The sequence below is a fragment of the Pneumocystis carinii genome (assembly GCF_001477545.1).
Source record: "Pneumocystis carinii B80 chromosome Unknown supercont1.15, whole genome shotgun sequence".
NCBI classification, from domain to species: Eukaryota; Fungi; Ascomycota; class Pneumocystomycetes; order Pneumocystales; family Pneumocystaceae; genus Pneumocystis; species Pneumocystis carinii.
Window position 1 is genome coordinate 288,006 of NW_017264727.1, and position 24,187 is coordinate 312,192.

Genomic DNA, 24,187 nt, shown 5'->3' on the forward strand with positions numbered 1-24,187 from the left:
CAAATTTTTAATCTCGTAAATAAAATATCTGACGTTGGTCGAGTCGTAGAGATAGTCTTATTGGAGACTAAGAAATTATGTATCAAATAGCTTAATATTTATTGGTACAAAACAAGGATATTCTATGAGGCAGTGTTTATACATCTGTAATATTCTAAGGATAATTGTTTAATTTTGTTGAAATATTCATCTTCAGTTAGGTTCATTTGTAAGATTCGAGTATGTTCATTTGCCTGAAAGGAGTTAGTTAAAGAGGGGAGTATATTTGAATACCATAATGTTGTTAGAAAGTATAAAAGAAGCGGAAAAACTAGACATGATTTTGATAGCAACAGATTGTTCGAATATTTTTGCATCCATTATTGGTAAGGTTTGTAAAAGTCGTAAGACAAGGTCTTTTTGAGTTTGGATTATTTTAAAGTCATCATTTTTTTTTAAAGATGATAATTTTGATTTCTCATTAAATTTTAAAAGTTCTATATAATCCAAATAAATCTAAAAAAAAAATAAATATGGATTAAAATATGTTAAAAACATACTTGTCCTCCTGTTTTCCAATTTGTAATAGCACTTGTATTTTGAAAACGTTGAAGAAATGCATATAAAACATCATGTTGAGAATATATAACTGCTTGAGGTGCTATAAATGTTAAAAGAGTTTTATGAGCTTCATTCCATAATTTAGCATCTAAGAGGTATTTCTCTTCAGATTGATAATAATTCATGTATCTAGAATAAAGAGCCTTTGATAATTAAGTTTATTCAATAATGTTTGGTATATAACACTTACACAAGATTCTAAAATCCAGATTTCTGGAATTTTTAAGTTTTGCATTAAGAATATATCTAATTCGGCCTTTCTATTATTATAGTAATCAGCAATGTTTCGGGCTAAGATTTCACGAATTGCTCTTTCTCGACTATATAACACACGTAAGAAAAGTATAAATAATAAGTATTAGATATCATTACATATGCGCATATTGTAAATGCTGCAAAACAAAGATTGCCCAATGCCATAAACCACAAGATTCTAATTGTGAAGCAAAGCTTAAGGTTAATTGATTCCCAAGAATACTCGTTATATTTTCGTGCAAGTTTTTACCAGGAAAACTTGTATAATAATCTTGAAAGTGTCGAATATTATATGTACGTGATAAAATGATATATAACAACCAAGGAATCTTGAAATCTAGAGGAAAATTTAAAGTAAGAGAATCAATAACATTTTCCAAAGGATAATCGTTTTTGCTAAATAATAATAATAAATGATATAATATGTCAAATTCTTGTGTATTGGAATCATTGATATTCCTAGAATATGAGATTTCCGGCGAAGATACAGTAGAATTTTCATTAAAAGCTCTTTGGTAACTCAAGACCGCTACTTCTATTGGCATTTCATCCGTTAATTCATACCATAATTTTAATCCAAATGCCCTTTTCCAGTCTAATTCTTCTGAAATATGTATATCAGGTGCATATTCTTCAGAATCCTTTGTCCCAGAACCTTGAGATGTTTCTGTATTTCCGGAGATTAATTCATATATTGCACGATAATATTTACCAATAGCAGGAAGACAATTTGAATCTCTCCAATCAGCAATTTGTTTTCTACAATCCTCTCGAATAAGCTCGTCTCCTCCAATAAGAGGAATAAGACTGGCTAAAAAGAAATTCCTACTTTTTAATGCTTCTAAACAACATTCTTCTATTTGATAACCAGTTAATAATAAAAACATTTTTGAAGACGGATCAACATATTTATAAAGATCGTTTTCAACACTCGTAGCGACAATATCCTTAAGCCAATCAGAAAGATTTTGTTTTCTTTGCATCTTAAGGATTTGTGCTTTTTGAGATTCAGAGTGCAAATTATGGGAATTAATATCAATTTCATCAAAAAGAATTCCACATAATTGTAATATGTTGGCCTCATAATTATCGAAAAAAGGTATAAACAATTTTGAAGTAAGCGTAGAATCAGGATTTGCCTCAGGGCATCCATATTCATTTATTTGAATATTCGTATGTTTTAACTGCATTTCTAAAGCGAGTTGAATATTATCCAAAATCTATTTATATCGATCAACAATAATTATTAGATAAAAAAGTATACTTTACCGATTCCTGATTATCTATTGTTTTTAATAAAACCCTTGGCTGAGTATTCTTGTTATTAAGGGGAATAATAAGAATATTATTGAGTCCCCAATGGAATTTCCCAGGAATAATAGTAGCAATTGAATCAGACTTAGATGAATAAACCTAAATATGTCTTAAGCAAATGCAACTTTTACAAGTTATATTATACCGGTAAATGCAAAGTTTGTTGAACATCGTATAAATCTCTATCTAAATCTTGAAATTCATATCTTTCTACGGGTTCAAAATTATTGAAGGGTGAATCAAATTGAAGGCGTGAAGGATCCTGATATTTTTTAGCACGAGTTCTAGGTGCATGTAATAAATTGAATCTTTCAATAGAAAGATTCAAAAGATCTGGCCAAGTTTTAATATCTTGTAAAAAGGGTAATCTTGATGATAATGATAGAATTTCAAGTGATTCATCATCCGAATTGTCCCGCTTTTTATAAGACGTAATTTTTTTTGAATCATCTTCAAAATATGATTCAGATTCCTTATTCCTGAAATCAATACTGGATGTATCAATCATATCATCTATAGTTTGCAAACTAGAATGATTATCTGTATCATCAAAAGATAAATAATCGCATGATTCAGTTTCATCCTTAGATATATCGAGTTCAGTATTATTTTCTATAGTATAATTCATGATTTCTGACGGATTTTCCGTAATAAATGAACCCGGAATTTTTGTTATAGGATGTTGAGAAATAAATGTATTTTTTAAATCGGTAAATTTTTTATTTAGATCTTTGTTTTGTTGAAATGACTCTTTATTAATTGATGACTCGGAATCTTGTGTTAATTCCCTTTTTCCTTGTTCTAGATAAGTTCGTTTGGTTAATGCTTGTGATTCTTTATTTGAAGATAATGTTTTTTGGTGAAGCGGTGCATTCATGTATTGATCTTTAATCTCTTGTGACTTTGGTAATTCGTCTTGATCTTTTTTTTCAGCACTAGAATCATCTTCGAGTAATCCCCATCTACTAAAATGATTGACTTTAAATATCCATGCACCTGTATCTGCGATATAATCGATAAATTCTGTTTCTTTCATACGTTTAAGTCTATCCAAATGTTGTTGAAATCTTGAATGATTCGGATCAGTTATTGGTTCTCGCTTTTCCTTGCTAAATGGCCAACAACGTTCAAGAGTTATTATTGCTGGAACATTTATTCCACAACCTAATGGCGGTTTAAGAGATTCATCTGGATATACTGTACAGACTTTTTCATCAAAAATAATTATAGTTCCAGGAATATCTTCCAAGGCTTCAAAAGTAGTTAAATCAACGGGCAATTGGAAACTAATTTGACCAAAACCCTTTCGTCCAACTTTAAAATTATTTACATGCTTTAATTCATCCGTGGTATAATCCAATAATTTCGATATTGAAGGAGAAGTCCAATAAGATAAGCTATTACTTTCCCTTCTATCTTCTTCTATAGAATCGTGTAATACATCTGAAGTAGTATCTATTTTTGTGTTATTTTGATGTTTAGTTGCTATCAAAGTAGGAGATTCTTGATCAGGAACTTTTTCGTGCATGCCATTACTTTGTTTCGTCAAAGATTTATCATTTTGTTTGTCGGAATCGGTGTCTTTTAACAAATTCTTCTCAAAGCCACCAAGATCCGCTCCACCTGTTAAGATATTTGTTTGAGAAGTTTTACGATCTATTACGAGTTTTTTAATATTGGACCTAGGGGAAAATGCATTAGCGTTAAGCATAGTTTCATCATTTAGATTATCAAATAAATGTAAAGAATGAGTTGTTGCTGAAATAATAGTCGGTGAATTGATATTGGAAAATGATACGCCTTTTATATCCTGAAATTTCCCTGATGATGATGATGATGATCCAGGGGTTAATTTAAAATGCGGTAGCATAGCTGGTTTCTTTTTTTGCACATTTGTAACAAGAGGAGTTGCAATGGGTCCAGGTGAATTCGTAATAAAACCAATGTTTGAACTTTGAAATAACGGATTATTTCCAAAGGGATTTTTATCAATAGAAGCGTGTAAGAGTGGCTGCTGTTGTTGCTGAGTATTTCCGAACAAACTATTTCCCAATGGTTGATTATTATTTTTAAAAAAAGATTGTCCAGAAGTATTTCCAAAAAGCCCTCCACTCGTATTAGTATTGGGTTGTAAGGTAGTACTATTTCCGAATAAATTTGTACCAGTGTTTGTTACAGGTTTTGCGCCAAATAAATTACTAGATGATTGTTGATTACCGAAAAAGCTAGTATTCGTAGTATTAGAAGAAGTCGGTGTTGTGTTAGATCCGAAAAGCCCAGTAGAAGAATTAGTATTTGTATTATTGGTTCCAAACAATCCAGTGCTAACTGTTGATTGCCCGAAACCAGTGTTACTTCCAAAGCTAAATGTAGGTTTATTTTGAGTTTGATTATTTTGTCCGAACAAATTGGAGGAAAAGGATAATGCAGGTTTGTTTTGTTGATTATCTTGTTGACCAAAGGAAAATCCAACATTATTTGTAGTTGTATTTGTCGTATTCGGTGCCCCGAAATTAAACGATGATGTATTTTGAGTCAATGATTGGCCAAACGATGTTGAAGGCTGTTGCACCTGATTACCGAAAAGCATTCCACCTGTACTTGGATTATTTGTTGTACTAGTATTTCCTCCAAACGTAAAAGAACCGGTATTTTGTGTAGTTGACGTTTGACCGAATGGTGTTGTCGTAGATTGTTGCTGTTGTTGCTGTTGTTGTTGTTGTTGTTGTTGTTGCTGTTGATTAGAACCGAAAATACTTGTACCCATATTATTAGTTCCAAACCCACTTCCAAATGTATTTGTTGTATTCTGCCCAAAACCCATATTAGCAGTTCCAAATGTAGTCGTTTTATTATCATCATTCTGAGTATTATTGAAACCCGTTCTAAAAAGACTTGATGAACCGAAAGAAGTAGATTGAGTAGAATTCCCTGAATTTCCAAAAGAAAAAACTCCTGTCGTTTGGTTTTTAGTCGTATCAAATGTATTCGAAGAAGTCCCGAAACCAAAAGGTTTCGATTGGTTTTGTTGAGTTTGTCCAAATGGCGTAGATATGTTTTGCGTATTTGAAAACATATTCATTCCAGAAGATGATCCTATATCGCATCAATAAATACAATTCCATTCGATAGGAATAACATTACCAAAAGGTTGTGATGTATACGTTTGATTTCCTGATCCAAAGATATTTCCCGTAGTTTGTCCTGTATTAAATGAACCAAATAACCCTTGTTGTTGTCCAAATCTTCTGTTTTGCATATAATCTTGTAATCGTAATTCCTACAAAATTGTTAAAATATCAAAAAAATATATCCCTCATGGATTAAACTTCAAACGATGCCGCTTGATATGCCGGCATACATGTAATCGATTGAAAATATTGCATTCCACCCGTTGATGTCTCTTTTTCCTGTGTCACTTGATAAGGTGGATTACTCGTTCCTCGTGTCGGTATTCGAGAATTCAACGAATTCCCACTAAATGTACCTGACCCATATGCATTTCCAAAGACTGAATTTGTATTCGTATTTCCAAATCCCGTAGGTGTTGAATTCTGTCCAAAAATACCTCCTCTAGATGGCGTACTAACCCTATTATATTAATAATCAATTTTTTATCTTTTTATACAGCATTCACAAACGTTTGATTATTAAATACATTCGTCGTCTGCGTATTAAATCCTGATGCTTCTTTTGTTCCTCCAAAATCTATATTTATCTTCATTAATCTCTATATACCCTATATATATATATTGCTTTACTAAAATTCGACGTTGATGATAACTGTGTTCCCTGGTCAAACACTGAATTTCCTCCACCAAAAGACGTTCCCTGACCAAATCCTACCCTCCGATCAATATTTCCTCATAAAATTACGCATATATGCGCTTCTTTCTCCAGATATTTTCTTTTTTTCTATTCACCCAGAATACGCATATTTTCCCTTACCAGATCCTCCAAATACTCCCGTTCCAGCGCCAAATAAACTTCCACTCCCCGTAGATGTCGGTTGGGTCCCTTGTGTACCCAAATTTTGCTGTCCAAATCTCGAAAATGTATTATTTGTATTTTGTCCAAACATTCCCTAAAATCCTCAAAAATCGTCCTTTTTTTTCCCGGAAAAAACGCCCAATCAATACAATCCCTTCTTAGAAACGTAAAAACCCTTAGATTCCTTTGAATTTCGCCTTTTTTACCTCTTTTTTTCCGAAAATCGGTTTTCGCTAAAAGCTGGTCGTCGTCATTTCAACGTCGGCTTTTCTTGCTATTTTATCGTTGTCGAGATTATTAGGGACACCCGGGCTGTCCCCAGCTGGCCCCGTTGGCCCACGTTGAGCGGCGATGACGACGTCCAAAAAATTTTGGGTAAAAAAAAGGCATTTTAAGAGGGTTTTTGAGGCTAAAAAAGCATAGAAATACGAGAAATAAGGTATATCTGAGGGGTTATTAGTATGTTTTCAGCGAAACAGCGGAGACGATTGCATGGAGATTCGCCAACTATTCGAGGATCACAGATCCGGACAGAAATCACGGAAGAACAGAGACAGGAGATTAAAGAAGCGTTTGAACTATTTGATTCGGATAAGGACGGAGCGATTGATTACCATGGATTGAAAGTAGGAGTGAAAACGGGGGTATATAAGGGTATTTTTTGATAAAAATAGATAGCAATGAGAGCGCTTGGATTTGAGGCGGAAAAAGGAGAGGTATTGGGTATTTTAAGAGAAAACGGGAAGAATGGACGTGGAGTTATTGTATATGAGGATTTTGCGCGAGTAAGTAGGGCATCCTATGGAGATTTAAGGAAAAAAAAGTAAATGATTATTTTAAGTGACAGAAAAGATATTGGAGAGGGATCCATTGGATGAAATTAAACGTGCATATACGTTATTTGCGGATGAGCAAACGGGGAAGATTAATATTCGAAATCTTCGACGTATTGCTAAAGAATTGGGAGAAAATATTGATGATCAGGAATTGATGGCAATGATTGATGAATTTGATTTAGATCAAGATGGAGAAAGTATTTTTTAATGAGATTAATGTTTATTTAATTAAAATATGGGTTAGTTAATGAGCAAGAATTTATTAATATTATGATCGATGAGATATAATAAAAAGGACGTTATGGATGGGAACATGTAATTGAAAAGAAGAGATCAAAGCTTTATGAAAACGGAATTCTATGAATATAATTATCATTTTTATTGAAAAAAAAAAAAAACGAGTTTTGGTCTTTTTTTTCAAATTATTCTTTTTGTATACACTTTCTCAAAAGTTTATCAAATTAATCTGATTCTTTAGATGGTTCTATATCGTTTCATTTTGGATATCTTTCTGAAAACTGCTCTATTTTGAATCAAATTAAATATTTTTATTAAACTAGGTAAATCTTTTTTATTGGACTTAATATATGGCTAGATATATTAAGTCCATAAATATTTACTTTTATATTTTCTAATTTAATCGTTTTATAGTATATTTTATATACAAATATTCTTAATTTCTTTTCAAAAAAAAATCTACACAAATAATTTCAACAAAAACATCAATATACAAATAAATCATGACGAATTATTCATTTCATGCTTATTTACAAAAATTATATCTAAAAATACCTTATCGCTCAAACAAAATACTGAAAATTACTCATTTTAAAAATTTAAAAAAAAACAAAAACAAAAAACATATATCAGGAATTGGGTTTTGTATAAAAAATATACCAGTTCTCGACATTTCTTCTTTTTTCTCTTGTTTTTTCTAGAATTTCTATCGAACCGACTCCGGTATATTTCTAGGTCATATAAACCCGCCTCATCTAAAAAAAACCAAAATTTTGAGATGTCTTCTACATCCCGTAATCCAGGCAATTGGTAGGCAGACGGTATATTAATAAATAGAGCTGATGATGTTATTTAATATATAGGCATTGGACAAATAAAGATTGTTTTCCATGGACAAAATCATATTTATCAGAAAAACTTGTTATATCGGCAGAAAAAGAGGGAATGGCAGTGTCTATAAATAAGCTATCAAGCTGTACAGGAGATGTGGATGTTGCTATGAGGAAGGGAAAGGTTATTACTATTTTTGATTTGGAGATTTCTCTTGAATTTAATGGTTTTTTGTGTTTTACAAGAAATAAGAGGGATCTAAGATATATAGGAAGAATTCCTGATGGATCTGAAGTTTCAGGGTCAATAACGGTTCCGGAGGTTTCTCATGATAATGAAGATTATGTATTTAATATAGAAATATTTTCAGAAACAAAGGAAAATCAAGTAATAAAAGGTTTTATTAGATCACATATCGTTCCGGAGCTTAAAGAACGATTAAGACATTTAGGAGAAGCTCTTATAAATAGTGAGGGTTACTTTTGTATATATTTTATTTATTAAGAAATTAGCACATGGAAAAGATGTTCTTTTATCGGTTGATAAAAGTGCGACATCAGGTTCTTCTACGCCTGATATATCTCATGTTAAATCGCAGAATGGTATTCAAACATCTAAATTATCAGGAGATGAAGAAACAGAGGAAAAAACGAAAGGAAAATGTTCAATTATTAATACAGGAGAAATTTCGGAAAATATTGATTTTCAGGCATCTACTTCTCAATTATATTCAGTTTTTATGGATCGTTCTTCTTTGGAAATATGGACACGATCTAATGTACATATTGATCCTAAAGTTGGAGGCACATTTTCTTTTTTTGGAGGAAATGTTCAAGGTGAATTTTTGGAACTAATTGAATCAAAACTTATACTTCAAAAATGGAGGCTTAAAACTTGGCCAGAAGGTATAACGTTATTTCCTAATTATATAAATAAAACCAATTATTAGATCATTATGCTGAACTGAAATTATTGTTTGATCAAAGTATTGATGGGACTTTATTAAGAATGAAAATGAGCAATATACCAGTTGGTCAGGAAGACGTAGTTAAATCCAATTTCCAAGAGGTAGTTTTTATTGTTTTTAATTTTTTTTTTTAAACAAATATAGTATTATATTAAACCTATTAAAACTGTGTTTGGGTATGTAAATAACTGCAAATATACTACCAATGATATTTCCTTCATTTTGCAATATTTCTAATTGATTTTAGTTATGGTTCGGTATTATAAAAATTGTTTTTTTTTTTAAAAAGAAATTTAAAGACAAAATGTATCATAACAATAACATTCAAAACAGCAAAGGTAATTATAATTTTGGTATGGCTGTTTTTATCATTTGTTTATTTTTTTATTTTGTATTCTGGTAATAATATTATCAAGATTTTAATAAATCATCATTACAAATATATTTTTTAATATCTAGAGTTTTTATCTTTCATCTGACATGAATATACTTATTTTAAATTGGCCTTTTATACCATTATTTAATAGGTAAAGGAGACAGAATGATGTAATAGATATATATATATATATAAAAACAACAAAAATTAAAAAAATATGAACTTGTTAATCCTGCAATATTATGGTACAGAAAGTAATAAAGTATAAAAAGGATGATAAAATTTAGGAAAACGATATAACACTGAATTCCAAACATTACTTATTTTTTATATACATATATGTTATCCTATACACTGCAAAATAAATGATAGGATAAATTATCAAAATTATATATCATTATTTTTATTCTCCCTTTTCATGCTTGGTCGACATTCTCTGTAAAGCAACAACGAAATCTTCAAGAGAACGTTGTTTTGAATTCTTTTTAACACTTTTTCCATGCATAATATTGTCAAATGCTACAGAGTCTGAAAGTAAATAATAAATGCCAGCCATAATGCAAAATACACCAAGTGAAAAAAGCCAAACACGAACAACTGTAATGATAGAAGTTCGTTCAAGACCATGTTCTTTAGTTCCTGTAAACCAACCAAAGATACAAAATATCGTAGCAATGACGTCAACAAGAAAGACGGCACCAAATAGTTGCCATGATGGCAATGATGACCAAAACGGTCCATTCGCACGTGTAATAAAGATGAGCCAATTTTCAGTAAGTGAAATTTCCAGGAACATAACAGCATCCACATTGCCATAGCCTTGTACAATACCAAAAGTATTATCATTAATATATATTGTAGTTAAAGCAATCCATGATCCAATAGCTAATGCGGCACCAAGAAGAAGCGAAATACCCCATAATTTAGGTAGATTCCACTTAGTGGGTAATAATGAATAAGGAGCATTATCATACGCAATAGCTAAAGTAGCAATATCCGCGAAAATAGCAATAAAAACAACTAATTCTAGAATCATAAGATGATTAAAAATAACGATCCACAGGCCTAAAAAGATTTCTAAATGTAATGATAAAGCGATACGATAAACAACATAAGCGTACATTCGGTGAAAAATCTGCCGAGATGTCTTTAACGCATCAATGATTGCAGAAAGACCAGGTGCTAAAAAGACTATATCAGCGGCAGAACGTGCAGCATCCGAAGCACCTTCAACTGCAATCCCTGTATCCGCCTTTTTAAGAGAAGGTGCATCATTAACACCATCCCCGGTCATAGCTACGAGATATCCACGTTGCTGCAAAATTTCTACAACATTATATTTGTGTTGTGGAAATACTTCAGCAAAGCCATCCGCAGCTTCGACGAAATCATAAACCTCAGATCCAGGCATATCTCCTCCACCACCAAGACCAAGACGTTCAGCATTATAAACATTAGTACCCATTCCAAGTTGACGTGCCGTTTCTTTAGCAATACCAACGGCATCTCCTGTTAACATTTTAATACGAAGTCCAAGACGAATGGCTTCACTAATGGTTCGTGCAGTATCACATCGTGGTGGATCAGAACATGGCATAATACCTAAGATCTCCCAATTAGAATTGCCAGTTTTACGAGCAATGCCAAGAGATCGATAACCACGAGATGCAAATTCAGCAACCTTATCCTTATATGCATTTTGAATATCCTCAGGAACGGGTTGATCTTCTTCGACCGTTCTAAGAACAAAAAGAGGTGCACCTTTTACACATGCTATCCTCTCTCCGGAAGGTGATTCAACGATAGCGGTAACTTTTTTGCTAACAGGATCAAAAGGATGAAATTCGACAACCTTATATTTCGAAATTGCTGATCTTACGACAGGATAATTTCGAAGCGCTTTGAGAAATGCTTTATCAATAGCATCAAGACCTTTTTTCTTACGTGAAGCTGCTAAACATGCGGTTAACATAAGTTCATCGCATGAAATTCCTTCAACAGTATAAGGCTCAGCAAGGGAAAGGTCATTTTTCGTTAAAGTGCCTGTTTTATCGGAACAAAGAATTTCAACTCCAGCAAGAGATTCTATGGCTGAAAGTTTTTGAACGATTGCTTTTTTCTTCGCAAGATATGCCGCACCAACTGCCATTGTAGTCGTAACAACGGCCGGAAGACCAACCGGAACACCAATAATCGTAATAGCAAGTGTATATTTCAAAATCGTAATCGTAGTCGATGATCGATAAAATGCCGAGATATATACAACGAAAAGTGTAAAAACAACTAATACTAAAAGAATGGTTCCTATGCGATTAAGAACATCGGTAAAATGCCCTGTTCCACATGATGCTTTATTAACAAGCGATGCTGCATGACCTACAAATGTTCCATCGCCTGTAGCTGTAACAACCATAAATGTTTCACCACGTTTTACCACTGATGATGAATAAATATTATCACCTTTATGCTTATCAACGGCTAATGATTCCCCTGTTATAGACGATTGATCCACTTGAATATACGCTTCTTCCGTAACAATCCGTCCATCTGCCGGAACAATAGATCCCTCCTCAAGTTGTAATATATCTCCTGGAACAACTTCTTCCGCTTCAATATCAATAAGACGACCATCCCTAAGAACTGTCGCTTTTAAAGCAAGCGTTTTTTTAAGTTCATCCACAATCGATCCCGCTTGAAATTCTTGAATAAATCCAACAAACGCATTAAGAAGAAGTAATGCACATATCACTCCAAAATCTACCCAGTCCTGAAGACTCGCCGCAAGAATAGCCGCCGCTTCCATCACAAATTGAATCGGTCCAACAAAATACATAAGAAATTTAATAATCATATTCTCTTTTTCTTCTTTCATCTTATTCAACCCATATTTTTTTCGTCTATTAACCACTTCTTGACTCGTTAATCCAATACGTGTATCCGTTGCTAATAACTCCTCCGGAACTTGTCGTTGTGACTGAAATTCCGTATCTTCTATATTATCTTCCTGATCTCCTCCCTGAGACTCAAGCTCATCAATTAATGCTTCAATATCATTATCTTCATCATCTAATAAACATTCCTCTTCTCCCCCCTTTTCTAAATCTTTTGTTGTTTCGCTAATCTCAAATGTACTCGTATGTTTATAATACACCGTCTCATGAATCAAAGCTTTTCCTTCTTCACTCATACTTCTTTCTTATTATTATTATTAAACTTGTACAGCTTCCCCGCTTATTCCTCTTTTTACACCTTTATGATCTTCTCCAATTCGTTTATACTCGTTTTTTACCCTTTTTCGACCGTTCAAAAACGACAAAAGACCTCCAGACTAATTAATACACATAAAATCCTGTTTTTATGCGTTTTATCCCTTGTCAAACTCCCTAAAACTGTATATTTTAGCTGTTCTAACCCGTTAATATTTGATGTGTTGTTATAACTCGATGGGTATCGAGGAGTTCTGATATATCCTTAACCCTAAGCGGTAGACCTAACCCTATTCTTGAGCCCTAACCTTGTGATTAAACCCTGTAAAACCCTAACCCTAGCTGAACCCTAGTTAAACCCTGGCTAAGCCCTGACTACGCCCTAATTAAACCAAACCCTAACCCTGGTTAATAGAATATCTAGTATAAGGTTAAAGTGAAGAATAAGTTGAGTGTGAAGACGAGGAAGTAAGGAAGTAAGGAAGTAAGGAAGTGGGGGGTTGAAGTGATGTTATAAGGGAGGGTGAAGGTGAAGGTGAAGATTAAGGTGAAGATTAGGGTGAGGTTTAGGTTAAAATAGGAGGGTTTATATGAAAGTTAAGAAAAGGGTTAAAACAAGGGTTAAGATGAAGTACTAAGATGAAGTGTTAAAATCAAGTGTTGATTAGGATGAAAAGTTAAGAAGAGGGGTAGGACGAGGGTTAGGGTTGTAATTCATAGATAAGGGTTAGGGTTAGAGTTAGAGTTGTATGTCAGGGTTGGGGTTAGGGTTGGGTACTATGCTGTGCTATCTGCTAGAGGGTAGGTGGTTTAGTAATAAGGTGTATTTGGAAATATTTAAAAGGGATGAATTGAAGTAATGAATAAATAAATGTATGAGAAAAATCAAGAATTTCATATTAATTTTATATAAAAACTTTTGGCATTAAAAAAAACTGCCCAGTTTTTTAGTTTATTAGAAATTTAGATACAAACGCAGACATAAATAACAAACAAACAGATATTCATTTAGAAGATTTTTTTTACAACCAAAACTATCATTAATTCCAAAACCATCAAATATAACCCATTTTAGATAGCCTTAAATTAATCAAATGTCCGTATATAATGAAATCAGAAAAAAATATCTCTCTTAAAATATAAAAAAAAAAAATGTCCAAATCATTCTCTATGCATTATTTTTAAACTAATTATAATATTCAGATGATGGTATATAGCCTTTATAAGGATTGAAGTCTTGCTCTTTCAAATATTGTTGATAAAGCTGTCTTCTTGAAGTTTTCATTGAATTTTGCATGTTAGGAAGTGTTATAAAAGATTCATCAGGACTTTCTGCTAAACTCGAAACTGTCGATGATGATGAAAGAGACGGCATAGTTGCAGGAGAACTCGTTAATGATAATCTTTTAGTCCAAATAGGCGATTTCGGCGGATTATATGAAATTGGAGGATACATCAAGTAAGGTAATGACGGAGACATACATTGCTCTGACCGTACTGTTTGCCATGCAACAATTGCATGTTTAATCGGCACTAAAAACGGTGCTAGAGCTTTATATAAATCTTCCATCGTAATCGAAAGATCCCATTCTAAAAGTGATAACAATTGCTTCTCCATAAGATTAACTTCCGTTAATGAAAATAAATGATTTGTATATTTTGCCCAATGCTATAAATATCATCAATTTTTTTTTCTTATTTTTCGACTTAAATTTTTCTTACTTTATTTTTGGGTGATGAATCATTAAGATACTTTGCCGCTAAAATAAGTGATGCAAGAAAAACCCGATGACATGTACACATCATTCCTTTTGCAACACGTGGTAATTTACATCGTAAACGTTCAAGATATACCAACGATGACATAAGCGTAGGTACTTGGACATTCGATTGCTCACATAAACTAGAAATAAAATGCTCTAACGTAGGAAAATTACGATACGAAAATTCTACATTATATTTCGAAGGTTGAGATATCGGAACACATTGTAAAACTCCATTCGCTTTTTCCGCAAGATAAACAATCATTTCCCATTTAACGGGTTGCTTAATAAATTCAATTAATGCTTGTTTATTAAGCATTTTATTATCCCTCCCCCCAATATAACTATTTATACCGTATATACCCTCTATACAGTCTATACCGTCTATCTATACCGTTTATACCGTCCTATCCCCTTCTTATTCCCTTTTATTATTCCCTTCTTATTTTTTATTTTTTATTATAATAAACGCGTATTTCCCCCTCAACACGTTCTTATTTTATTTATTATTAATTTCCTATCTCCCTAATTTATCAATTCCGTTACGCCTTTATTACGCCTTTATTATGCCTTTATTTTCAATCCTCCGATATCGCTTCTCTTTATTATATTATAAATCCTGGATCCCTACTTCTTTTCCTTTCTTTTCCCTTCAAACTATACAATTTTTACTGTCGTTATTTTTTCTTTCTCCCCATTGAGAATATTCCTTCCTTGCTAACCCTTGTCCCCTCACTTCATTCTATATTTTCAAGATTTGCGCCCAAAAAGCCTTGACGCGCTTTTTTTTAATAATTATACTAAGAATATGTCTTTATATATGAGGGGACTTAACGTAAATGGGATTATTAGGGTTGAATATGCATTTTTTACAAGGGAAAGCAAGATGCTTGCTTTTCTTTTAATTCAAGCATTCATTTAACTATACTAAAATAGGTGGAAAATAGGTCTAAAACCGAGAGAATAGATGAGTTAAAAAAATTAATGCAATAGCTATCGATAGGATTATTAAAAATTTCTATGTAAGGTATGGGTTTAAAAAGTAGGAGTCAATATATAATATGAATCAGGATAGTTAGAGCTAAATAATTATAACGGATGTTAGTAAAAAGAAGGGATAATATTGCATAGAAAAGATAAATATTAAGAGGAGGAGAGGGGGAGAGTTAATAATAATAATAAAGATTAAATATAAAATAATAAGAAATAAATAAATAGTTTTGTAATTAAAAATAGTTTTGTATTTAAAAATAGTTTTATAATTAAATTAGTTTTAATAAATTTTGATTATTTTTTGAAGTTTATATTTTTTTTAAATTAAGGATTATGCATGAATGGAGCGGATAATATATGGTACGGGAGGGGAGGAGTAGGGGGGAGTAGAGGGGAGTAGGGGGAAGAATAAAGAGATGATAGAAGAATAGAAAAAGAATATATTAAAGAGAATAATATGGAGAGAAGAGAATAAAGAAAATAATAGCGAAAATAATATAGAGAAAATGTATTAAAAAAAAGTATTATTAGAAGTATATTAGAAAGAATGTATTAAAGGGAATAAAATAAAGAGAATAAAATAAATATTAGAAAAAGTTTATTAAAAAAAAAAAGTATAAATAGTTAATAAATCTATTACTTTCTACATTATATTTAATATATATATGTAGCCTAATAGTCAGCTCTTGACTTTCAGTCTATTTTATATAGAAATACAAGTCAGATTCCTAGAAAAAGGCATAGAATTATTCTTGAGGATAAATAAAAATGGCAGTAATCAATTATAAATAAAAGATTACTATGGCATATCCTCTTGCTTTTCTTTTTGATCATAAAAGAAATATCCGTTAAATACGATGATCTTTATATTTTTATAACCCTAAACCACGAATTGAGTTGTAAAAAAAAATATATATATAATTTAAAGGGAATATAAGAGTTTTTTATATTTGTTTTGAAATGATATTTTATGTTTTATTTGTTTTATTTGAATTAATAAAATGTTTTTCCTTTGTTTTTTTAATGAATGAAAGTTTTCTTGAAAATCCGGCACGTTGTGCTAAAATTGCTTCATTTTTTTCATTAACAGACTTTGTTAACATCTATTATAAATAAAATAGATTAGTTTTTAATTTTTTTTTGTTAAAAAGTCAAAAAAAAAAAATAATTTACCCGTTGAAGGTGTTGTGCTTTTTGTATCGATGCTTTTTTAGTAGGAATTATACGTGCTAATAATAATATTAATATTAATGATTTATTGATTAAAAAAATATATATAATTACCCCCTCGTTTTAACTGAACAGGTTTATGACGAGTTTTAATAGGTTTTTTATTAAGTTTTGTTAATCCTTGTGTCATTTATAAATGCCGCTATAATAATATATAGCAACTTTTACGAAATATTCATTCGTAGTCTTTGTAAAAAATATTTTATAGAATGTTATAAAAAACGGAAAATAATGATATTTACATTTAAAATATTTTATTAATATTGTTATATGAAATACCGATTTTTATATGAATTATATTTTTATCTTTGAATAGTATTTTATAATTATTTAATATTTTAAACATATATATAAGAATAAGATTAAATTAGAATATCAAAAGTGTTAAATAGAAATAAAAGAGATATAAATATTAAAGAAAAATTATTTATATATATATATATTAGAGATTACATTATTTTATTTTAAAATATTAAAATAGATATTTAATATATATAATATTTTTTTTAAAAGCTTTCTTATCAAATAATATTTAATTTTTATTGAATAGTTTCATAAATGAATAGAATTGGTTTAAAAATATTTGAAAAATATCAATATATATAATATCAATATATATAATATAATTATTAATAAACAAATAGTTATTTTCTTATTAGTTGATGTACCGCTTTTAAAACTATGATATATATATATAATCTTACAATATAAATCATTTAGATTAAAAGACAATTTAATACCCTTTTATACAAAATTTAATTTGATTTCAAAGATTAAGTCTTAAACATTTTTATTTAAAAATTTTATAAAATAATATATAGATTTTTTTATTATTATTTTAGTTATAATTTAGTAAAAAATATAGGCTTTCTTGTTTTTTACTTAAATTTCCACTTATTTCTTTAAATTTTACTTATGATTATTCAACTTTTTTGATATAAACTACTTCAACAGATTCTAAATATCATTATATTTCTCTTTTTTTTCTTACAAATTTAACTTTCTACAAATTTATTCAATAATTTATACAAAAAAAAGACTGGTTTTATTAAAATTAACAACATCATATATCAATATTTCAATATTTATCAATATTTATCAATATTTATCAATATTCTTTTCCATATTATGCTTCTTAATCTTATTTTACTGGAAACATGACTTAATATTAAAAATTAATTTTATTTTTGGATATCACTAATTAAATTACATCTTATAAAATCAAATCGGCTTCTTTACAAAACAATACTTCTTCTTCTTTTTTCATATATTTATTATTACATTTCTAAATACCGGTTGATATTTATAAATATAAAAGGTTTCTATCTTAAAAAAAAAAGTATACAATTTTATTAAACTACTAATTCAATTCTCTACTAAAAATTCAATTCTCTACTACAAATTCAATCATATTCTCTTATTTTCTTCATATTTATAAAACAACTATATCATAAAATGATAAAAACTCAAAAAAATACACACATACTCAATTCTTCATTTTATTATCAAAAATTACACTTCATTCAAATTTATGCTTACACAATAATATTCTTTTATTATTACTTTATATATACTCTTTTTTATTTCAGGGAATATCGGCCATTTGACGCTAAAAAATCTAAACCCTCAAGATTGATTTATGAGAAGAGTCAACAAGAATCTGAGGAATCGAATAATAAAGATAATAAAGGCATATGTTTAAAGGGTTGTTAGTTGCATGTTTTGTGAAGGGAATTCAGAGTTTTATCCGCCTATATTATTTCAATATTCACCGGTTTATCATACATGGGTTAAATTATTCGTTAAGGATGTATATACATTGAAAGTGGTAGAGGGATTTGAGGGTTAGTTTAAATATTAATAGAATAAGAAGAAGAAGAAAGGATTAAAGGGAAATGAATAGATTCACCGGCGCTTTTTTGGTTAAATCATCCAATTCGTTGGGTTCATCTTTTTGGGGTGGTAGTAGGGTTAGAGAAGCGTGAAAAGAGTGATTTTGTGTCACGTATGAGTAAAATCAGCATCATATATTGGTGTTTGATTTATTTGAATAGTAGATGATTCAAGTGGGCGTATAATTGAGCTGATATTGAAGGAAAGGCATCATCGACATCTTATACCAGCGTTTCCGGAGGAAAATGGATTACTTGATATTGGAATGAGGATTAAAGTTCGTGGTACATTATCACATTTGCATGGATCACGACGAATTAGTGTGATTAAACTGGGTAGAAGAAATATTATGTATAAAATGAAAAAAAATAATGAAAAAAGATGTTATTCATGATCCGAATATCGAGATTTTAGGATGGGAAGAAAGGATACGATTAAAACAAGAAGTTCTTTCAAAAGTATGGATAATTGATTCGGATGTTAAAAAAGCTACGATTAAAGCGTATTTAAAAATGTATAATAAATCGATAACTCAAGGGGTATCGAAATGCGTAAGTTGGATTTAATAGAATGAGGGGAAATAGATGAATATTTAGTCAGGCTATTCATTTAAAATACTGAAAAGTAGCGAACATACAATGGAGAATCTTAAGAGATTAATTTTGAATCAATTGAAGGAAAATGAATATCGAGAGTTTACAATATCGATTTTAAGAAGTGATGGAGAAATTGAATATGCAGCAAATTGTATAGCGACAAAAATTCGAATAGAAATGGGTGAATTGGAGAATACAATAGTTTGGTCACAATCGATTGAAGTTTGTCATCTTTTAATGAAATGTATTTCAGAACTGGTTAATCAAGGCTTAATTCTATGTGTTGATGGGGGTCAAGGAGTTTATGCAACAATAGGAGAATGGAATCTTTCTCGAACGATACGAAAATGTTGTCGAGAATCATTACACAAATGGCGGCTTGCAAAACATTCTTCAGACAATGAAAAAGCAATGATTACAGCTCGAGACGTTTGGCAGAAGGCAAGAAGAATTGGGGATGAATGGAAAGCAGTAGATAAACGGCTAATTACAAACATTATGGCAAAAGTGATGCCAACACTTTCAGGTTGGCGTTTAGTAGAAAAAGGAAAATGGGTTCTTGATAAGTAGTCATCTTTTTAAATTTCAGGTCATTAAATTAGGTTTTTTTTTTTCGTGGACAGGTTTTTTATATACTTAATTAAGGATTCATTATATAATTGTTTTTTTAACTTGCATTTTAGCATTTACGGTTTGTTTTAGATAGATTCTTAATTCTTGATGCTTTTTGTTATATTGATATATAATCCTAGTTAACATTTTTAAAAATTTAGCTTTAATCCTTTTATATAAAAGTATAATATACTTTATAACTATTAAATAAAAAAAATCATGTTATTATTATAATATTTGCTTATCAGAAAAAATACTTAAATTATTTCTTAATCTATATTATTATTTTGCGTATCAATTAATAATCTTAAATAAATAATACAACTTTAATAAATTAATTGGAGATCAATTCTTATAAATGGATAATATAAATTAGATATTTTAAAACAATATGGAAGTACAAGTAAATCTCTTTTTTTCCAGTAAAAAATGATGAAAATTAAGAGAATAAAGATATTAGACAAGAAATCTAAAGAATTGCTATCTAATCAATGGATTAAAGAGTTTTTTAGTACAAAAGAGTTTCCAAGTGTTCCAGAAATATCAAGAAAGAGTTGTTGTATGTCTTCTTATAATAATTCAGGAATTGATGGCAAAAATCCAATGGATCTATCTTTATCTAAACGTCCAAATTCCTTAGATCAGATGACAAAAGAATGCTCAGAATATTTAAATTCTGAAGAATTAAATTCTAATTCTCATATTAAATGCAGATTTTCTTCAATTCCTATCATAAAAAACATAGAAAACATTTCTTCAGATCAAAAGAAAAAATTACAAGATTATAATTCAATAGATAATGAAAATTCAAATGATTACAAAGAAATAAAAATACAAGAACATCAATCACCTGAAAAAAGAGAATCTTCAATTAAAATTAACAATTCTGGAATTTATGATACAATGACACTTATTAACTATATACAGCACGAATTTTCAACATGGTTAAAACATACACAAAAAGATAAACATCTCGCTTCATCATCTAATAATTTACATGATATTGCAAAATCTAAATACCGACAAATTCATCATACTAGGAAAATCATTCGTTCTCTTTCCTTAGTCAGATTACAACTTTTATCTTTATAAAAAACAAAAATACTAGTTTTTCTAGGTACATATTTATTTCTTTTTATACATTTACTTATCAATCATACTTGCTAATCTACATCTTATCCTTATCAGAGTCGATAACATCGATATTTTTTTAACTAACATTTTCTATACTTCTCAATAATATACATATATATACATATATTATACTGGAAAACGCTTTCATTATTGATAAACTATATTTTAGAAGGGATATTTTTATAATTCTTTTATTGATTTATCATTATTACAAAAAATATACAGATTATTCTTAGACAACATATTTATTTAAAAGATTACCAGAGATTATCAGGCAAAACTCTGGTAATTCTATACATTCTATTGTATAATCCTGCTTTATATTAGCGTATAACTTTGGTATTGGACTATATTTTGGTAAAAAGGTTAGAAAGATAATGTATAAAAATAATATTTAAAATAATGAAACTAAGTATAAATTAGCTTTATTTATGCAGGAAATAATTAAAAAAAAGCTTTTAAAAGTACTTTATTTTAAACCACCTTCTAATGAGGAAAATCGTCCTCAAGAATCACATGAACCTTTACAGACAATATATAATGATGATAATAATTATAACAAAAGGAAAGGAAATGACTTATACTTTATTATTAAGGCAATTTTTATGAGTAGTTATCTGAATATTCTTATTTTTTTTGTGCCATTAGGCATTTTATATGGTTACTTTGAATGGAATCCTACATTAGTATTTATTTTTAATTTTTTAGCAATATTTCCTTTAGCAACAGTAAGAAACAAGGTTATTTTATAGTTTTTATAGTAATTAACATGTTAGATACTTACTTTTTTAACAGAAGAACTTTCTATGAAAGTTGGACAAGTAATAAATATGAATTATTATAATTTATTTATACTAATATTTTAAGACAACAGGAAGTCTTTTAAATGCTAGGTAAAAGAAGAGTATTTAAGGAGTATTTTTTGATTTTATAGTCTGGGCAATATTGTAGAAATGATTATTTCTATTATTGCATTAAATAAAGGACAATTAAGAATTGTTCAGACATCAATGCTTGGTTCTATTTTATCGAATGATCTTTTAGTATATTTTCATGTGTATTTTATCATTCAATTAATATATTTAAGGTTCTTGGGATATGCTTTATTGCAGGTGGATTACATTATCGAGAACAGCAATTTAATATGACAGTTGCACAGACTATGTCTTCTCTTATGGCAGTGGCAACTAGTTCTCTTTTAATACCAGCTGCTTTTAGACTATCATTACCTGGAACAGATGAGACAAATAAAAATATTATTATGTTATCACGTGGTACATCAATAATTTTATTAATTATATACTTTTTATATTTAATTTTTCAAGTAATATGATCTATTTCTAAATATCATGGCTTATTATGTAATAGTTAAAAACACATACAGAATTATATGAAACAGTTATTGAAGATACTCATAAAGAATTAATTCCACCTATTATCTCTGGACTTTTTCTCGTATTAGTAACACTTTTGGTTTCTTTATGTGCTGAATATCTTATTGATTCAATTGATTTGTTTGCTGCTTCATATAATGTTAATAAAACATTCATAGGTTTAATACTTATACCTATCGTTGGTAAAATGGCAATTGATCCTAAAAGTTTAATACTTATGTTTCAGGCAATGCCGCAGAACATGCTACTGCTGTTATAGTATCAGTAAAAAACAAAATGGATCTTGCAGTTGGCGTAGCTCTTGGTTCTTCGATGCAGATAGCACTTTTTGTTACACCATTTCTTATCATTGTTGGCTGGATCATTGGACAACCTCTTACATTATATTTTAAAACATTTGAAACAGTTATCATGTTTGTTAGTGTTTTCATTGTTAATTATTTAATTCAAGTATTTAATAATTCTATTTTTAATTAACAATTCACCTTTTCTAGGATGGGAAAAGTAATTGGCTTGAGGGGATTATGCTTATAGCGGTTTATTGCATTATTTCAATTGCATTTTTTCTTTATCCAGAACAAAAGGCTGTTTAATCTTATCATTATTCATTTATCTATATACACATACACATTTATAAAATTATTGCAAATATATGAATTTAGGACTTTAAAAATCTACTTTTATATGGCATATTTATTTGTTTTAACAACTATTCTATGGCTTTATTAATATGAAACTATACTTCTATTAAAAAATCGAATTATTCAAAAACAATGACTAAAAAAAAGGGCTCATTGGATGAAAAATTAACTGGAGAATTTAGTGAAATTGATCTATACTCTATTTTAAAAGTAGATAAGAATGCAACTGAAACAGAGATTCGCTCAGCATATCGTAAACAAGCTTTATTGAATCATCCAGATAAAAGACCAGAATCTGAACGAGAAAAGGCACATGCTGAGTTTGAAAGAATTGCATTTGCATATGGGATTTTAAGTGATGAAAAAAGACGTAAAATATATGATACAACAGGAAAAACGAATGAAGTCATAAGTGATATAGATTGGACTGAGTGGATAAAAGAACTTTATAATAGTTCTATAAATGGGGAAACATTAGAAGAATTTAAAAAATCATATCAAGGAATGTTTTATTGTATTTTTTTGCAAATCAAATATTGACTAATATTTTAGGCTCAGAAGAAGAACGACAAGATTTATATCAGGCTTATGAACAATTTAAAGGATCCATGACAGAAATATTTTCACATGTTTTATGTAGTAATGTGCTTTCTGATGAAGAGAGATTCCGTGCAATGATTGACGAAGGTATTAAGAATAAAGAACTTAAAAAATATAAAAATTATACACAAGAAACATCTTCTCAGAGGCGTAGAAGGCGAAAGAATGCAGAAAAAGAGGCAGAAGAAGCAGAGGAACTTACTAAAGAACTTGGCTTAGACAAAACTTTAAAAAAAATAAAAACAGAAGATGACCTTCAAGCATTGATAAAACAAAGACAATCAACACGTATGGAGACTTTAATAAATAATTTAGAAGCAAAATATGGAAGTTCTAAGAAAAAAACTTTAAAAAAAAACTAAGTATTTTATAAATAAGAAATTTAATTATGTACATATGAATAAATGATGACCCTTCTTTTTAAATATGATTTAACAGAACCTAATATTAAACATTAAATCCTTTTTCAAAAATATAAAATTATAAACACAAATCAATCAGTACTCAATATCGTGCATGAAGCAGATTAATCAGAGCCACTAGGCTAATAAGACCGTCGTGAAGTTGAGAAGTTTATATCATCATAATATATGTGTTTATAAATTATTATTACCTTTTGTTTTTCTATCAAACTCCTTATAACATTTATTAGTAAAAATGAAAATTTCATTAGAAAAAGTCTAAATATTTGCATCAGAATAATTTCATTCATCAATGTA

The 24,187-nt window shown here is 29.6% G+C and overlaps 11 protein-coding genes across 11 annotated transcripts; 7 read left to right on the forward strand and 4 right to left on the reverse strand.

The window, feature by feature from the left end:
- Nucleotides 1-243: 243 nt before the first annotated feature.
- On the reverse strand, nt 244-6,250 carry T552_03229 (hypothetical protein; the record flags this gene model as incomplete). The annotated part of the gene is made up of 11 exons (XM_018371739.1): nt 244-495; nt 540-743; nt 791-920; nt 973-2,075; nt 2,125-2,268; nt 2,315-5,265; nt 5,314-5,449; nt 5,499-5,760; nt 5,811-5,877; nt 5,931-6,011; nt 6,118-6,250. 11 exons carry the CDS (start codon nt 6,248-6,250, stop codon nt 244-246), a joined length of 5,463 nt encoding a protein of 1,820 aa, XP_018224534.1.
- A 306-nt stretch (nt 6,251-6,556) lies between these two features.
- On the forward strand, nt 6,557-7,328 carry T552_03230 (cell division control protein 31). Its single transcript, XM_018371740.1, has 4 exons — nt 6,557-6,785; nt 6,834-6,948; nt 7,001-7,192; nt 7,240-7,328. The coding sequence occupies exons 1-4, from the start codon at nt 6,621-6,623 to the stop codon at nt 7,281-7,283; spliced, it is 516 nt and encodes a 171-aa protein (XP_018224535.1). The 5' UTR covers nt 6,557-6,620; the 3' UTR covers nt 7,284-7,328.
- A 636-nt stretch (nt 7,329-7,964) lies between these two features.
- On the forward strand, nt 7,965-9,324 carry T552_03231 (hypothetical protein). Its single transcript, XM_018371741.1, has 6 exons — nt 7,965-8,042; nt 8,096-8,289; nt 8,335-8,532; nt 8,576-8,968; nt 9,013-9,131; nt 9,175-9,324. The coding sequence occupies exons 1-6, from the start codon at nt 8,011-8,013 to the stop codon at nt 9,265-9,267; spliced, it is 1,029 nt and encodes a 342-aa protein (XP_018224536.1). The 5' UTR covers nt 7,965-8,010; the 3' UTR covers nt 9,268-9,324.
- A 439-nt stretch (nt 9,325-9,763) lies between these two features.
- Nucleotides 9,764-12,639, reverse strand: T552_03232 (plasma membrane ATPase). Its single transcript, XM_018371742.1, has one exon. The coding sequence runs from the start codon at nt 12,591-12,593 to the stop codon at nt 9,810-9,812; it is 2,784 nt and encodes a 927-aa protein (XP_018224537.1). The 5' UTR covers nt 12,594-12,639; the 3' UTR covers nt 9,764-9,809.
- A 1,113-nt stretch (nt 12,640-13,752) lies between these two features.
- T552_03233 (hypothetical protein) lies at nt 13,753-14,740 on the reverse strand. Its single transcript, XM_018371743.1, has 2 exons — nt 14,335-14,740; nt 13,753-14,281 (listed from the first exon to the last, which is right to left on the reverse strand). Exons 1-2 carry the CDS (start codon nt 14,692-14,694, stop codon nt 13,799-13,801), a joined length of 843 nt encoding a protein of 280 aa, XP_018224538.1. The 5' UTR covers nt 14,695-14,740; the 3' UTR covers nt 13,753-13,798.
- A 696-nt stretch (nt 14,741-15,436) lies between these two features.
- On the forward strand, nt 15,437-16,134 carry T552_04203 (hypothetical protein; the record flags this gene model as incomplete). Its single annotated transcript, XM_018372254.1, is given in 7 exon segments — nt 15,437-15,449; nt 15,455-15,479; nt 15,612-15,628; nt 15,698-15,744; nt 15,818-15,876; nt 15,911-15,917; nt 16,048-16,134. Coding segments are annotated over 7 exon segments (255 nt in total).
- Nucleotides 16,135-16,294: 160 nt separating this feature from the next.
- Nucleotides 16,295-16,770, reverse strand: T552_03234 (hypothetical protein). Its single transcript, XM_018371744.1, has 3 exons — nt 16,653-16,770; nt 16,542-16,597; nt 16,295-16,471 (listed from the first exon to the last, which is right to left on the reverse strand). The coding sequence occupies exons 1-3, from the start codon at nt 16,726-16,728 to the stop codon at nt 16,337-16,339; spliced, it is 267 nt and encodes an 88-aa protein (XP_018224540.1). The 5' UTR covers nt 16,729-16,770; the 3' UTR covers nt 16,295-16,336.
- Nucleotides 16,771-18,315: 1,545 nt separating this feature from the next.
- On the forward strand, nt 18,316-19,657 carry T552_03235 (hypothetical protein; the record flags this gene model as incomplete). Its single annotated transcript, XM_018371745.1, has 5 exons — nt 18,316-18,442; nt 18,502-18,603; nt 18,653-18,826; nt 18,873-19,042; nt 19,088-19,657. The coding sequence occupies 5 exons, from the start codon at nt 18,316-18,318 to the stop codon at nt 19,655-19,657; spliced, it is 1,143 nt and encodes a 380-aa protein (XP_018224541.1).
- A 402-nt stretch (nt 19,658-20,059) lies between these two features.
- T552_03236 (hypothetical protein) lies at nt 20,060-20,826 on the forward strand. The gene is made up of 2 exons (XM_018371746.1): nt 20,060-20,102; nt 20,153-20,826. The coding sequence occupies exons 1-2, from the start codon at nt 20,091-20,093 to the stop codon at nt 20,789-20,791; spliced, it is 651 nt and encodes a 216-aa protein (XP_018224542.1). The 5' UTR covers nt 20,060-20,090; the 3' UTR covers nt 20,792-20,826.
- A 337-nt stretch (nt 20,827-21,163) lies between these two features.
- Nucleotides 21,164-22,866, forward strand: T552_03237 (calcium/proton exchanger). Its single transcript, XM_018371747.1, has 9 exons — nt 21,164-21,198; nt 21,257-21,561; nt 21,610-21,654; nt 21,701-21,726; nt 21,768-21,876; nt 21,921-22,157; nt 22,202-22,409; nt 22,454-22,677; nt 22,722-22,866. The coding sequence occupies exons 2-9, from the start codon at nt 21,265-21,267 to the stop codon at nt 22,818-22,820; spliced, it is 1,245 nt and encodes a 414-aa protein (XP_018224543.1). The 5' UTR covers nt 21,164-21,198; nt 21,257-21,264; the 3' UTR covers nt 22,821-22,866.
- Nucleotides 22,867-23,000: 134 nt separating this feature from the next.
- On the forward strand, nt 23,001-23,830 carry T552_03238 (hypothetical protein; the record flags this gene model as incomplete). The annotated part of the gene is made up of 2 exons (XM_018371748.1): nt 23,001-23,382; nt 23,421-23,830. The coding sequence occupies 2 exons, from the start codon at nt 23,001-23,003 to the stop codon at nt 23,828-23,830; spliced, it is 792 nt and encodes a 263-aa protein (XP_018224544.1).
- Nucleotides 23,831-24,187: the final 357 nt, after the last annotated feature.